The 16,385-nt window shown below is 37.6% G+C and overlaps 1 protein-coding gene across 1 annotated transcript in view; it reads left to right on the top strand.

Annotated features, from left to right (window-relative positions):
- The window catches only part of AMMECR1 (AMMECR nuclear protein 1), a 109,570-nt gene that overhangs the window by 44,319 nt on the left and 48,866 nt on the right, over window positions 1-16,385 (top strand). The window contains exon 2 of the mRNA XM_026478819.4: window positions 6,633-6,743. Within this exon, the coding sequence (XP_026334604.1) occupies window positions 6,633-6,743 (111 nt within the window). The remainder of the gene's footprint in view (window positions 1-6,632; window positions 6,744-16,385) is intronic.

Raw genomic sequence — 16,385 nt, 5'->3', positions numbered from 1 at the left:
TTAGGTTCTCTCTCTTCCTCTGACATTTGCCAGTTAAATTAGCATTATAGAAATGGGAGGGGGAAAATATAATGCTGCCATGATAGAATTTCTGGGACTATCAGGCAAAGAAAAGTACTGAAAGATTGGTAATTCCTGATTCCCATTTTCAGATATTTGTGGTCTTCTATACTAACCCATGCTGTCTGTTTGAACAGTGTCTCCTTATTTTCCTGAGCCGCATGGGATACAGGCTATTTACAAAAGTTGGAGGGAGAGGAGTGTTGTATAAGGTTGTAATGGTGATTTAATGTATTTTCCTTATCAGCAGTAAAGGATCCGTGTGGTTGAGAGAAGTGTAAAATGTATGGGAACCTTACCTTCTCCCCCCCCCCCATTTACCACCTCCTATTGTTCTCCTTTCAGGGTTTCTTAATTTGAATTTCAGATTACCTGGAAGAGTTAAGCCTCATTCATCCATTAATGATTCATTCACTCATTTAAAAGCCTCATTAAGTAATATGAATTAAGCAGTCAGATCAATACCTAGCTAAACAGTTGTTAAGGGATCGTAAATGGAAATTTTTGTTTGGCGGGAATTTTGATTGGACAGGAATTTGTAGCTTTTAGATCACTTGAGTTTGATGAAGGCTAGCTAGACAACAGGGAAAAAAATTAAAGAAGAGGGTTGAGAGGGAGTCAGAAAGGGTGTTGGGAGGCCATCAAAGATAAAATAGTAGGTTTTGCTATGGGCTTCTAATGGGAATAGTATAGAAGCTTGTAAAATTGGTTTAGTGTGTCTAGGTTGATCCAGCATTTCTAGTTTGTTCTGGAATCTTCTCAGCTGATCTTTCTTCTCCCTTCCTGGGAGGAGGAGAATGAGATTTGTGTGTTCATAAGAATTTCCTATTCTCTGATATCTTAGAGGACGACTAGCTTTGCTACTCACAACTTTTTTCCCCTGTACTGGGGGAAAAATGATATTGGTAGTAAGATTTGGAGAACTACCCAGGTTTTATCACTAACCATCGAGGTGACTCTGCACTTAGTCTCCCTGGATCGCTTTTGTTTTTTTACCTGTAAAATGAAGAAATAGATAACCTCTTAAGATGTCCTTCATCTAACAGTCTTAGACTATCATATAAACCATGAACGATGTGCAAAAACTGTCGTTAGGGGTTTGCTATGGACTGAATTGTGGACCTCAAATTGAATATGTTGAAACCCTAACCTCCACCGTGATGGTATTTGGAGATAGGGCCTATAACAAGATAGTTAAGGTTACTTGAGGCCATAAGGGTGGGTCCCTGATCCAACAGGATTAGTGTTTTTGTAAAAAGAGCCGCTAGAGTTTGTGTGCATGCACGTTCATTCTCTCTCTTTCTGAATGCTCAGAGAAAAGGCCAAGTGAGTTCAAAAACAGTCACCTACAAGTCGGAAAGAGAGCCCTCACCAGAAACAGAACCCTGCTGGACCCTTGATGCTTTCCAGTCTGCAGAACCATGAGAAAATAAATTTCTGTTGTTTAAGCCACCTGGTCTGCGGTATTTTGTTAGGGCAGCCCAAGTAGACTAATACAGGATTTAACCACATTGAGTACATTTTTTACAAATCGTATCTGTAGTTTATGTGATCTGTAAATGAGGTAGGTAACTTCTTTGTGTTGAAACAGGAAGCGAAATGTTTTAACCTGGCAGTGGAAGGAAGACTCCACCATTTGTTTTTCTCTGAGCCCCTAGATCCTGGGGAATTATGGTATTGAGTTGGATGTTATGAGTAATTTAGTTGGATCATCACTGAGTAAGTAACAGAAGAACCTGAGCATAGTTGAGAAGCCATCATGATTTGATGGCAAAAGAAAAGAACCATGCTAGGTAGCTTCTCTTTTCCCGTATCTATGGGTACTATTAATAGCCTTGTTGAAAACCCATTTATAGTAATTCTCATTATATTGGTAGGGATGGATATCATCTTGTTAATGTCATCCCCTACAAATCTCATTCTAAAGAAGAGCAAATTGCCAGAGTGAAGGCTTGCAAGTTATCTAAGGCCATTTTTTTTAACCTGTATCTGCTGCGGTATGGAGGGGAGATAGGATTTATGGTAAAATATTGTTAAGTGAACACACCCTTTTCATAGCTGTACCCCTCTCCCACAAATATATGTCTAATCTGTTCTGGTCTGCATCAGTAGTCCCAAAAGAGGGACGGAAGAAGTGGCACTGCAACTTGGACTGGGGAATATTCTGTTCAGATTTACATTGTTTTTCTGTACTTCTGCTGTTCCCATGCAACTACATTTCCCTGAGAGCTAGTACTGTTGACCTGATGGTATTGGCTGCCAGTTGGCAGAGAGGATTCACCTAGATTAGGTGGTTACTTCCTGTTCCTGTCTACAGACTCGGAAAAATGGAGAGAGTTTACTTGCCTCCAAAGGTTTCTCAGAACGTAGTGGTACAAAATGTTCACAAGTAGGAAAATTCCTTAAAAAGCTATGTCTGGTTACTTTCAGATAAACATTGCCATTAATATTTCATTTCATTTTGAACCCCTTTCTAGCTTGTAGTAATTTTTTTTTTCAGTGTATGTAGGTGGCTTCAAACCATATGGTAAAAGTATTTTCCAGAAACCTTCAATCTTTGTCTTACTATGAACTATTTTCCTTAGTTCCTTGTCACTAAGCAGCTCCTCTCAACAGGCTCAAATCCCTTTTTCTACTTTGATCTATCTCTGATTACATTGCTGTCGTACATCCTTTCGGGAACTCATACATGTTTTAGTAATACATTTAAGAATAAAATTGCCTATTTCTTCCCTCTGTGCATTGGGAAAAGAAAAATTTTGGTTGCTATTTTTAGGTAATACGTATTGAATGTTCCCATAGTCATTGCCCTGTACAAAGTAGTTATCACACACAAGATACAATCTCTTGTGCTCAGTGATGTTTATTCTGTTTCAGTCTACTTTAAAATGCTTCGTTTCCCAAGTTCTTTCCCCCATGAAATGTTGCTTGTAGGTATTTTGGTTTTTTCAGTTCCATATATGTGTTCTTTTTTTTTTAAGATTTTATTTATTTATTCAACAGAGATAGAGACAGCCAGCGAGAGAGGGAACACAAGCAGGGGGAGTGGGAGAAGCAGGCTCATAGCGGAGGAGCCTGATGTGGGACTCGATCCCAGAACACCGGGATCACGCCCTGAGCTGAAGGCAGACGCTTAACCGCTGTGCCACCCAGGCGCCCCATATATGTGTTCTTTTAAAACATTTTTTTAATTCTTTTGCTGAAAAATACTCAGCATACAATATTGTATTGGTTTCAGGCACAGAATATAGTAATTCAGTATGTATATACATTTTGAAATGGTCACCATAGTTAAGTCTAGTTACCATCTGTCACCATACAAAGTTGTTACAATATTATTGACTACATTCTCTAGCTGTACATAACATAGCCTCGTACCTCCTAATCCCCTTCACCGACTTGGTTCATCCCCCCCAGCAACTATCCGTTTGTTCTATCTATGAGTCTGTTTGTGTTTTGTTTGAACACATATGTGTTCTTTATAAAGTACACTGGATGAGCATTTGTAAATGAGAAATTAGAGCCCCAAATTGTGAAGGCATAGTTGTCTTCTGTCTCCTAACAGTCTGATTTCTTCCATCTTCGGGCATCTGTCCTAAACACAGTGGGGATGTCAAGTAGCGCTCTCTCCCATCTTTGCCACAGATATTTCCCTGCCACACCAACCCCCAAAGTGGTTGTTGCCTGGGGCAGGTAAGGAACAGGGAGAGTGCAGACAACTCTGCATCTCCTTTACCTGTTATGAGGGCTCTTGGGGACAGATATTCAACAGTGCCTAAAATTCATAGAATGTTAAATCTGCAAGAGACCACAGCAAGTTACCAAGATTATCACACTACTTTCTGTTACCTCTCTGAGCCCTTGCTTATTACGGAGTACCTTTTCTCCCAGGCTGCCTGGCAAAATGCAGCTTATCCTCTAACACCCTACCCCTCAAATTCATCATCCCTTCATCAGTGATAGCATAGCATTATAAGAAACTGTATATGATTTTCCCTACTATGTTTTGAATGCCCTTCAACATATTCCCTAACATAGTGGTTAATGTATTCTTTTTCTGTTTACTCTACACGTTTTGAATGTTTGCTTGAGTAGATAGGATTGTTGTAAGAATGATGTGCATATATATTGTAGTGGGACAAAGAAGATAATTGAATGTAAAGCACTTTTAAATGACTTTCATCTCTAGGGTTTTTGGTGGGAAACGAATTCACTCACACTTGTAGGTTTCTCACTCAGGTCATTGAGGAAAAGAATACACAACTTAGTTCTGTGTCATGGAAAAGCCATTATGGTATTTTAAAGACATGTTAGTATCTATGTTACAGTGTGATTCACTTTGTTCTGAATCTGCCAAGGGACATGTTATGGAGACGTGATTTATATAGGTGCCGTTATGGGAGAAAATTGGTATCTTACTGTCCACATAATGGTTGCTGACATTGACTCTACCAGATTACAAAGTGAAAAATAAAGAGGTGAAATTCATCGTTAAAGATGGTGTGTGGAGTGCCTGGGTGGCTCAGGCAGTTAAGTGTCTGCCTTCTACTCAGGTCATGATCTCAGGGTCCTGGGATCAAGTCCCACATCAGGCTCCATGCTCAGCTGGAAACTTGCTTCTCCCCCTGCCTGCCACTCCCCCTGCTTGTGCGTGCTTTCTTTCTGTCAAATGAATAAATAAACTCTTAAAAAAATAAAGACAGTGTGTGGAATTTAGGTAGTAGTATTTGTATGAGTTATGCATCTAATTCTTGTCTTCCTGATAATTCTCAGTCAAGAGCAATTAGAGAAATGCTCTAAGTGGAGCATCAGTATCTTGTTTCAAGTTAGAAGGTGTTTAGGTACATATGATGTAGAAAGCAGAAAACCTGGAATTTTCCTTTGGCTTTTTATCTTCGTACCTTTAATGTAGGTCATCCAACACTTGAATACTAACATCAACCATCATTTGGCCTTAGGGTCATTTTTTTAATGCCTCTGAGAATTTGGTTCTTAGGAGATGGTAGTTCTAGCACTGCTCCTGGTTTGTGTACATTATTTATTTTGGAACCTGTCTGCCCTGTGGCCACCTGTCAGAACTTGACATTATTTAAATGTTCAGGACGGGTAATTGAAGTATTTGAGTAGGATCTTTTCACCCAACTGCTGATGACTGACTAGGGAGTACTTTAAATACAGAGTGTGTTCTCCAACTCAACAGCATATTATTAGAAATACATGACATATGGTATGTCCCCCTAAAATTTAAATTTTTAGAAAGCAGAAATGTACTATATCATATCCATAATACTGTGAATAGTCACATTAACACAAACCACCCCCAACTGTAGGGTATTTATCTTTTTTACACAATGTGCTAAAATGTGTAAATTAATTTATTTCATACAAACTGACATATAAAGTTGCTTCTAACTAGAATTGTTTCTAGACTCAACCATTAATCGAGGCTGTCACTGGTTTGCTGCCAGATCCAAACATCTGCTATATTAAACTTCATTTAAAACTACACAACTTCCGAGGCGCCTGGGTGTCTCAGTTGGTTATGCGTCTGCCCTTGGCTCAGGTCATGATCCTGGAATCCCGGGACCAAGCCCCACATCGGGCTCTCTGGTCAGCGGGGAGTCTGCTTCTCCTGTCCCTCACCCTGCTTGTGCTCGCTCTCTCTCTCACTTGCTCTCTCTCAAATAAATAAAAACCTTTAAAAAAAACTATATAATTTTCTTGATGCCATAGTATTTAATGCTTGAGAGATTTTATTTGTTGGCCATACTTTTATCTAAAAATTAAAATAATTTTTCTGGTTTCAGAGTCTTGTTTTGTTAATGTTTGCTCCTGCCCTTTACCTCTCCAAACCCTACTCATTTTTCTAGGCCAAGCTGAAGAGAATCAGACTCAATGAAATTTCCTTCTATCCCCATAGCTTCATTCACGGCATTTCGGACGTAGTTTATAGCACTCATTTTCTTTTGCCTGTGTGAGTTAGTTGTGAACACTCCTGCCTTCTGTACTGGCCCCTAGTGAGCTACGATGATCTTTTAGGTAATCTTGTATTTCCTGTAACCTTTCACAATACTTTGCCCAGAGATACTGAGTATTTATTGAAATTTTGGGTTTTTGTTTGTTTGTTTGTTCTTTGGTTTTTCTAAACTAGACTTAATGAATCAATCAGCAACTTGAGGTTTAAATGAGGACTCAAGCAGTCAGCCATGCTGGTTAAGGCTTTGTCCAGGTTGGTGTTTGGATTTCATTACGTATTAACTGTGGGACTACCTCATCTGTAAAATAGGAATGTTGGCAGTAGCATTACTCAGCCTCTTAGAGTTGTTGATGAGGATTAATATAGATGATTTGTTTAAAACATTTATCGTGCTGCCTCACATATAGGATACACTCAATCATTCCAACTATAATTGTTGTTAAATGCAGTCCCGTTAGGCTAGATCCAGCCCCTTGGGGGCCTGTCATGTGGTCTTTATATCTCAGGCATCTCACCCTGCATATAATAAATATTCAATAAATAACTTGCTTGAGTTGAATTGATTGATTGACCCTATTTTTATCTTCCATTACAGCCCACTGTTTGTAACATGGAAGATTGGTCGAGACAAAAGATTGCGTGGATGCATAGGTACTTTTTCTGCCATGAACTTGCATTCAGGACTCAGGGAGTACACACTTACCAGGTGAAGACCAATTTTTGTTACCTCTGCTTCTACATTAAAAAAAACCACTATGAAACTTGAACCTGATACTTTAACTCCTTTGCCTTTACTAAATTGTTAACATTATTGACTCCTTTCACATCAGATTTTTCCTTCTCTTCAACCATTTGCCTTACCTCTGGTAAAATGTTATTGCTACGTATATTATCATAATATAAAATACTGTGATTACATGTGTTCTGCCATAGATGTTTTAAAGTGTCTTCCTTCAAAGGCCAGCTTATTTGTGTAACTTGAAAATCAGTGCCCAAATGTCAATGGCTTACCAAATGTATTATTTCCGTAATAACACTGTGTCTCCTGTTAGGTTTTTAAGAATTGTAGATGTCTATTTCATCTTACACATGTTGCTACACTTTTATGTACTTTTGCAGTAAAGGGGAGAACCTTGGAAGAAAGGGATGCCACAGCCTGGCAGCGTAATCATTTACATTCACACTTTACCCAGAATTAATTGCAGCTTACTTATTTTGTTTCCTCTAACACAAGGACAAAGTAATGAATGCCTCATTGCAGTTTAGACTTTGTTTTTAATTTCCAAACTCACAAAAAGCTATCGAGCATGCCATCTGATTTTTTTTTTTTTGGTTCAAGTTTAGATTTCTAGCAAATTATGTTCCAAAGTTATTTCAAAAGAAGAAAATTCCTTAAATAATAAGCTATTAGTAAAGGAATTTCCTGTTTTTTGTTCATATTTCAGGGTGATTATCTGATACAGTTTCTATAGTTGTAATATGCACAAGTATCTGTCCAACAAGAAATTGGTCCCTGCTGACTATTGGTACTTGGGGCAGGTTGCTTAACCACCAATAGATAAGTAGTAATTACAGGATTTTGTTCTATATACTTAATAGGGATGTTAGGGAGGTGTCAGGGGAACGAAATAATATTCAGTCTCTACTTTGGTTCTGGATTAACATTGCAGAACAGTCATTATTTTATTTTAGGATTGCATAAATGCAGCTCATTGTACCAGTTAATAAAATGCTGGTGACTGAGTCTAGTATTCTTATATTTGAAGGTGCAGCTCACAGCCACAGCGTTTTCTTAGCTTACAGTGAAGGCTGGAAAGAAAAGCAAAGGCTTGGAGGGTCACCTTCATTTTTTATATTTGCGCAGGCATTAGAATTGAGTGTTTGGACTTGATTAAGAACATACAAGCAGTAAAGGGGTCAAAACACATATTCTGGAAATGACTTGAACTTGCTAAAGATAGCATAAAGGCTAGTCTAAGCAAGTTAGGTTTTTTTTTCTGACATCAAATACCATGGACTCATTTTGGGACTTGAGCAAATTCTGCCAGTGACTACCTCTTTGGGACAGGTACATACGAAGTGACTCTTTTAATAGCTAATCAAAGGCAATTTATGACACATTTCCCAAAATAAGTTGTTATGAGGAACACTGGTTCCTTGGTTATTGCTTGGAAAAAAGGATTCTATGGCCAAATAAATTTGGGGAACACTGGTTAAGCAAATTTAAACAGCTGTGCTCACTGCGGGACTTCTCAGAGCCTTTTATGTTAATAGTGTTGTGAATCTCTAAGAGTGAGATCTAGAATGCAGCGTTTCCCAAACTTCAACTTTTTGACCACAGAACCCTTTTATCCTCCCACCCCATTCATTGTTTTAGGCCATTAGTATCCCAAGGAACACATTTTCAGAAATATAAGTCTGTCATAAAATTTCCATTTTTCTTTATAGTTGAGGAGTCCAAGTGGATTGTACAGAAACCCTTTGTACTTTCTAATGAAATTGTGGCAGAAATCCCAGTATCAAATGTTATATACTTTAGAAATCCTTAGTGGTAGCGACTGTAGTAGCAGTTTGGTTTTGTTTAAAGAAAATATGAAATTCTTTTGCCTACACTGATAAGAAGGGATGAAAGTATTCAACTTTTCCACACTTGTAGATCTGTCTCCTAGGAGTATTACCAGAGGCATTATAGTGTGTTTTTCTGACAATAATGTGATTCTGAATGAATCAGATAGCTCAGCTTGGAAATTTGCCTACATTTGTATACGTGGTTACCCTCATTGTAGTCTGTGGCTCTTCCTGTTTATTTTTCAACTTTTTTCTCGTGTTTTTATACAACTTCCTGAAATAATGTATGGCACACTAGATGCGTGTGTTTGTGTGTGTGTATACGCATGAACATACCCGGTCTTTTCATTTCTGTTTGGCTTGATTCCTTTTGCTTACATGACAATAAGAATGAAGTTATTTGGAAGAGATGAGCAAAAGAAAACACGTCTTACAATATACAATTGCTCTTTTTTTCTAAATTCATCTTAGAGTCAAAACTGTGGAGTCAATTTTAGAAAAGTTGCAGCATAATGCCTTTCAGTCCAATAGGGGGCACTTACCATTTCTACAAGCTGCTGTTGATGGTATTATTATTAATAGCTGCCCTTTATTAAAACTTAAAATGAGGAAACTGAGGTTTACAGAATTTTAATAATTTATCCACTCACATATCTAGTAAGCGGTAGAACCAGGATTCAAACCTAGGCCATTTGACTGCAAAGTCCAAGGTCTTAATTGTGACATTTAAGCTAAGACAAAATCAAATCTTCTGAGAAATCATGTTTTGCAGCTTTGTCATGAAAACAATAAACTTGAAAGAGAGTTACTGCAAATTGTATAAATCATGTATCAATAATTTGACACAAAATCTAGTTAGGAGTTAAGATTGAAATTTTGGAACATTATTTTAAATTCCAGAAAATCCACAGATGGGATTATAAAAAGTATATAATACAGGGTTGTATAGACTAGTCAGAAGAAAACTGACTTGGATTAATACTGAAGAAGGGGATAACGCTTATTACAAAAATATACTTATGTATGATGTGAAATTGTATTCTGTGGTACATGTAAATAATGGACTAGACTTTGAGAAGAATACAATTTTTTTAAATGTGACAATTGGAGGTTCTTGGAGTTCATTCTTCAATCTTAAAAACCCATAAATCACAAAATTTACAAATGGAATCAAATAAAAACAAAAAATAAACTATGAAATTAAAGACTCACCGGGTAGAGATGTCGTTTTAAAAAAAATTAGAATATCTGGTTTTTCACTGTCTTCATCTGTGATTAGGTAGACTGTTGTTTTCAGAATATTACTCAGATATGCCCTTGTTTGTTGTGAAATATACATAACGTGAAATTTACCATTTTAACCAATTTTAAGTGTACAGTTCTATACACTGATGTGCAACCATCACTACCATTCATATCCAAAATGTGTTCATCTTTCCCAACTGAAACTCGGTACCTACTCAACACTAATTCCCCATAGCTCCCTCCCCCACCCCCTGGCAACCATCATTCTACTTGCTGTCTCTGAATATGACTCTTTTGCATACCTCATATAAGTGAAGTCATACAGTATTTGTCCTTTTATGATAGTCTTATTTGGCCTAGCATAGTATCTTGAAGGTTCACCCATGTGGTAGCACGTGTTAGAATATCCTTCCCTTTTAAAAGGCTGAGTAGTATTTCATTGTATGTATTTACCACATTTTGTTTATCCATTCATCTGTCTGTGGACATTTGGGTTACTTCAACCTCTTGGCTATTGTAAATAATGTTGCTATGAACATGGGCATACAAATACCTGGTTGAGTACCCCTTTTTTTCCTTTTAAAAGCTAACCATTTTACAGAAGACAATGATCTAGTTTGTTTATGGTCCCTTAATCTCTAAAATCTAAATCTAAAAAGTGACCAGGTCCTTTTTAAATGAAATGCCTATCGTAGATTACGTTTTTATTTATAAACATACAGTTTTAAAGTTCAGACACTTGTCATAGTCAAGTTTTATGTTCTCCTAATTGAAACTTTGATTTTAGGCTGAACTAAGACCTTATAAATAGGCTGATTTCCTCCCAGTCGTAAAATTGCATAATTTCTGTGTCTGTAGCAGAAAGACTTTGTGAGAATTATAATGTTGAACTATGAAAGAGACTATTCCTTCCTTGTCCTTGGAGACTCTGGGTAAAAGCAGGAAAGATTAGAGCAAATAAGAAGCAGGATGGAGAGCTCAGAATTATTGATAGAAGTTTATCCATGGTGACATGTTCAAGTCCACAAATGACTCTATTTATTAGTGGTCAGAGCTTCCAAGTAGAAATATTCTTTATCCCAGTTGAAGAAGAACAATGTCTAGTGTTTGCCAAGCTACTTGCATTTATGGCTGTTACATGTTAGAAAGCCGAGGCAAACTTATTTCCTTTCTCTTAGTACTTAGAGTATATACTTTTGTAGGAAGAGAATCACAACTCCTATAGATGAACACAAACGTCTCAAAGAAGATTCCTTAAAATTTTGGTCAGTAAGGTGCCCAGCAAAGTGTACATCTGATTCTTTACGTAAATTCAAGTTGGTGGTAATTCTTCTAGAACATATAAGAGTGAATAATAGAGGTGTTCTTATTTTGTAAAACAGAAATGTGGTCTATCATCAAGCTTAAAAGACTTTCTTTTCTTCTCATTTACTTTGTTGGACTTAGACCTCTTAGCAGTGAAATAATTATGCAGGTGCGTGGGCAGCGTCTGGAGCTTGATTCTCAACTATGCCACTTTGTTGCATTACTTAATTCTGAGAAATTAGGGATGGAGGTTTGTTCTTTTCTAAGGAACAGGGTGACCATATAAAAGGTGATGTGTTTTGTTTTGGAGTTTGTTTTGTGTGAGTGAGAGTGTGTGTGTGTGTGTGTGTGTGTGTGTGAGAGAGAGAGAGAGAGAGAGAGAGAGAGAGAGCGCGATTGTTTCCATGTTACAAATGTTCATTTTCTATTAGGATTTTTGAGCTATTAGAAATAGCTGACAGACCTACTTTATTACTTTCAAAGGCCCTGGCTAGATCGGGTTCTTCTGGGTGACTAGCTTTGTTGTAAACCAAATTCGCTTTTATATTTAGTATTATAATCTGTCATTTTTCTAAGGCAGTATGAGGCTAAAACCATTGTAAGCAGCATAATTATATTTTTCCCTCTCAGAGTGGACTATTTTGTGATCATTGTTATTCTTGATTATTTTAGGTAACTGGACTTGGCTCATTGAGAATAATTGGTTTAAACAAGCCCTCCCCCAACTCCTCATTTAGTATTAGTGCTCATGGTAGCATCACCCAGATCGATTTTTCTCATGTAAAAGAAAAGCTGTACGTGAGTCACTTCTAAGTACACTATTGTCATGGAGGCTCATTCTGGAGATGCTCAGGCCAGACTATTTTTGGCAAGTGTCAGTGGCAAGACTCCTGGCTAAAATATACTTTTTGGAGAAATAAATTAGATATATCAAAAACAGGATACAAAATTACTTAGCTTAATTTGCAGTCTATATTTTGTTGCCTTTTTACAAAAGGCAGGTTGGCCCGACTTGTAAAACTTGTACCTAATTTGTTAGTTTCGGTGTCTGAGTTACCAAATGAAAAATTAAGTGTTTCTCAGATTGCATAAGCATTTCACTTAAGGTATAGTTTGGAACCTAGATCGTTATATACCATCTATTCAAATTTATTCATAAGGTAGTATGACTAAATATAATCTGTGGAAATCTGGAATCCTCTTTTTAGCCACTAGTTTAATGCAGTCTTTCATTGTTCCGTGGCTGTGCTAAATGTACAGAGATGTGGCCAAAAAAATAGCCAGCAGAATGTGGAAGGAAAAACTAGAGAGTTAAGAACCATTCCCCATGTGGGTAATGGCTCCTGAATTAGAGAGAACTATCTGGATTCACAGAGCACCTACTACCACAGAAATTAAGTGTAGTGAGTATGTCAGATCCCAGTTCCTTATCATATCCTCCAGACCTTAAGATCTCCAGTTGGAATCCCTGTGTTCAGCTTTAAGGGCCACAGGCAGAATGCCTTTGGGTAGAAAAGCAGAAAAGACCATCTGTAAAAAGGTGAAGGTGCTAGAGAAGTTGAAAATAGGCTTTTGCGATGTCAGAGCTCTGGGTTCTTGCATTTCATAAGAAGGTAAACTACAAGAAATTGACCCTATTCTTACATCTATCTATAAACTTTATTGCTTTGGCCCTGGGAGGCTGCTATTTCCCCTTTAATCAGGTTTAAACAGTTCATCCTGCAAATCTGGTCCAAATTTTGCCTTAGGAATTTATAATATAGTAGGAGAGATAAGTTATATAAATAATTATGGTCCTAGATAGAAGGTGATTTTTGCCCAAGAGTCAGAAGTTGCACTGGATGAACAGATACTCTACATCCATAATAAAAGTAGCACTGTATTTAAAGCAATTTATGAAATTATTTCATTTGGCCCATCCCTTGTCTACTTTGAGTAAAAGCAAAACACTTTATATGTTGTTTTTTAATCCTATATGGACAAAAACTCCCAAATTCCAGGGATGTGTATCAATTGTTAATATCAAAGTACCACATACAAGGTATTGCGTTTTTTGAGAGATTAATAACACATATTTTGAAGGGAAAAATGAACTTACTATGGAAAAAATTAAAACCTCAGAAATAGAGCACATTTAAAAGTGTGTGTACTCACACACACACACACATACACAGTTCACCAAAGAGTAACTAGAACCAGTTGGGTTATAGCCCTGACGCTTGGCAAATGAAGAAAATTAAAAGTTAATAGTTTAGATTCCATTTCTTTCTTGTCCCATGAAAATGGATTCATATTTTGTTTCAGTACAGTAAATTGATATATACCTCCTTTCCTGAGAATCATTGCTTGAGATACTCTTCATTTTTTGAAAGACTGAAGTGGTAAAGATAAGTTAGAACACAAATATTGTATGAAATCATTATTATGTTAGATGCGGTCTAAAATCATAGTGAGGCATTTAACAATATATTTACTTTTGTCTGAACATTTACAAAATAAATATTGAGTCTACTTATAAGTATCTAAAGTATTTGAATCATGAGGACCTGAATGAATGAGAGAAGAGATTTGTATCTTAGTGTCCTGGAAGAATAAGATGCTTACACCAATAAATGCTCAAGGCGATGATTCCCGTCTAGAGTATCATACAAATAATATGTTCTCACCACTTCTAGGGGACGATGTTGCTAGTAACTTGAGTACTTTAAAATAATTGAATGTTGAGGCATTGTGCAGCGAATAATACTCAATTTTTAGTTCCTGTTTTATAAGCATGAGAAAATACTTTTTCAAAGATTTCCTTAAAAGGCAAAGAAGCAAAGCCCTCCTCCATATTCTTTGCCCTTCCCTCAAACTTTAAACTACCTCAGATGTGGATAGCCAAAATAGTAGCCTTTGGAAAACTTTCCTTTTCATCATTGATAACAATTTTGTGTTCTTTAAAGGCTAAATACTCATTGTTAGCCCTCTGTCTCGTGTTGTAGATATATTTGTTGTAGAAACAATGTCCAGATTTTTTTTTACTCTCTCTCACCTTTTAAATAAAGAACAAATATTTGATATAAAAGTCTTGTCCTAAAGAGCTACATTATTTGGGCTGCTTCTTTACAAAAGAAATTTAAGAGCCCATACTATATAATAAAATAGGCATGGACAAATGGTAACTTTTTAAAAAGTTCTACTGGAACAAGAGTTTCATGGGCGCTAAGAATTTTTAAAGATGGGAAGTGGTATTTAATATATTCTATTGAGAATGAGGCTCTAATTATTAGTATCAAATTTGCATTTTCCATACGTTTAAAATTTAAAAGTGAAGAAAATACAGTAGAGTCATGAAGTTTAGATTTACAGTTTGTCTCATGTTCAGAAAGCTCATTTTTATTAATTTTGCACTTCTTACCTCAGCTCACAAATTTATCCTGTAAATAAATATATTGGAACTATAGGCTTCATCATTCAAATTAGATCAGCATGATATTCTCTCCATTTTTAACCCTCATTTTTAAATTTATACATTGATATGCCAACTTTTGTGCCCTTTCTAGTGGTGAAAAAAAAGATGAGAATAAGCCATAAAAATAAATTCGTGAGAAGCTTTAATTAATAAGCCCAGAACTCAACTTCCTGTTGCTATACCCAGCTACTTTCAGAACTGCTTTGTATGGTCCACAAAGCTGACTTAAAAGGTTCCAACTATTGCTACTTCACTGAGGATAGGAGGAAAGAGAGTCTCTTAAATTCTTCAGGCTGCTGGGTGATGTATGGAAGTGTTGAATCACTCTATTGTACACCTGAAACTAGTATAACACTGTATGTTAACTATATGGGAATTAAAAGAAAAACTTAAGAAAAAATAACTTCTTCAGGTTCCTTTAAACCGAAGCCATTCTTCTAAGATGACCTTCCATTGCTCCCTAGCTAATGGGGGGCTGATTTGCTTACCTGGGTCTGGAGAAGTCTGCTAAGCCTTGGGAACGAGTGGAGCATTTGTTGCATATACGAGCAGTAAATAACCACACACGGCGGCTGGTTAGACTGAACACTGCTAATGAGGTCATGGGCTCAATCCCCATTTGGGCAAGTTCGCTTTGTTTAGCTGAACACAGACTGCACCCACTTACCAGGGGGCCCAGACAAGAGCATGTGGATGACCCTGTACCACACCCAAAACTTTAGCCTCATCTCAGCAATAGGAAACATGCTGCATTTGGAATACCCAACACTGAGCTTTCTCCCAAATAGTTAATTCTGCCCCAGTAGCCACACTGGGCATGAACACACCCCTTGGCATGACTGAACTCTTCTCAGTTACTGTTAATCCTTATCCCTGAGACAAGAAATCCCCCTCTGTCTCTCCGTCTTGCCTAGAGTAAAGACCAAAGTCGTTCCAAAAGCTCTATTTCAATTAGAGTGAAGTCAGTGCCTTACAGTGCCATCACCCTCTGTCTGCCCCTGCCTCTCCCCCCGTCTCCTATTCCCATCCTTCTCAGTTTTTTAAAAAGATTTTATTTATTTGAAAGAGAAAGAGAGAAAGAGCATGAGTGGGGGAGGGGCAGAGGGAAAGGGAGACGCAGGCTTCCCGCTGAGCAGGGAGCCCGATGCAGGGCTCCAGCCCAGGAACCCTGGATCATGACCTGAGCCGAATGCAGCCGCGTAACCGACTGAGCCACCCACGCGCCCCTACTCCCATCCTTCTTAAGAAGCACTGCCTTCAAAGCCCTAACCTCACGCTCCAGCCATGCACAATTATTCACCACTTCCCAAATACACATCTTTCATGTCTCTCTGGCTTTGAACGTTTTTTTTCTCTGCCAACCACACCTCTCTCCATCTCTACCCAGTCAACTCCTATCCATCCTTCAAGACGCAGCTTGCTCATTACTTCTTCTATGAAATTTCCTTGACACTCCCACAGGAAAGTTGGTCAGTCTCTGTGTTCACTCAGCACTTTGTTCGGGCCTCTTGTGATAACACTTGACACACTGGTTTGTAATGATTAACCTTACACGTTTGTCTCATCCTTTTGAAATTGTCCTCAGCAGTAGTTTACCAAGCCACATCAAGGCAAATAAATAGAAAACAGTCTCATCACTTCGTCACAACTTGATCCCGATGACTGTTTCCACTCTCTTCCTTTCTGTCTGCTTCTGTCAGCTTACGTTTGTCATCCTTCCCTGCTGCCACTGTACTTGAGCTATTAGAAGTTTCTAATTCCGACTGGTAGTGAGAG

Source organism: Ursus arctos, chromosome X (genome assembly GCF_023065955.2).
Source record: "Ursus arctos isolate Adak ecotype North America chromosome X, UrsArc2.0, whole genome shotgun sequence".
NCBI lineage: Eukaryota > Metazoa > Chordata > Mammalia > Carnivora > Ursidae > Ursus > Ursus arctos.
The sequence above is the reverse complement of the archived record's forward strand: the minus strand, read 5'-3'. Positions and strand labels throughout refer to the sequence as shown.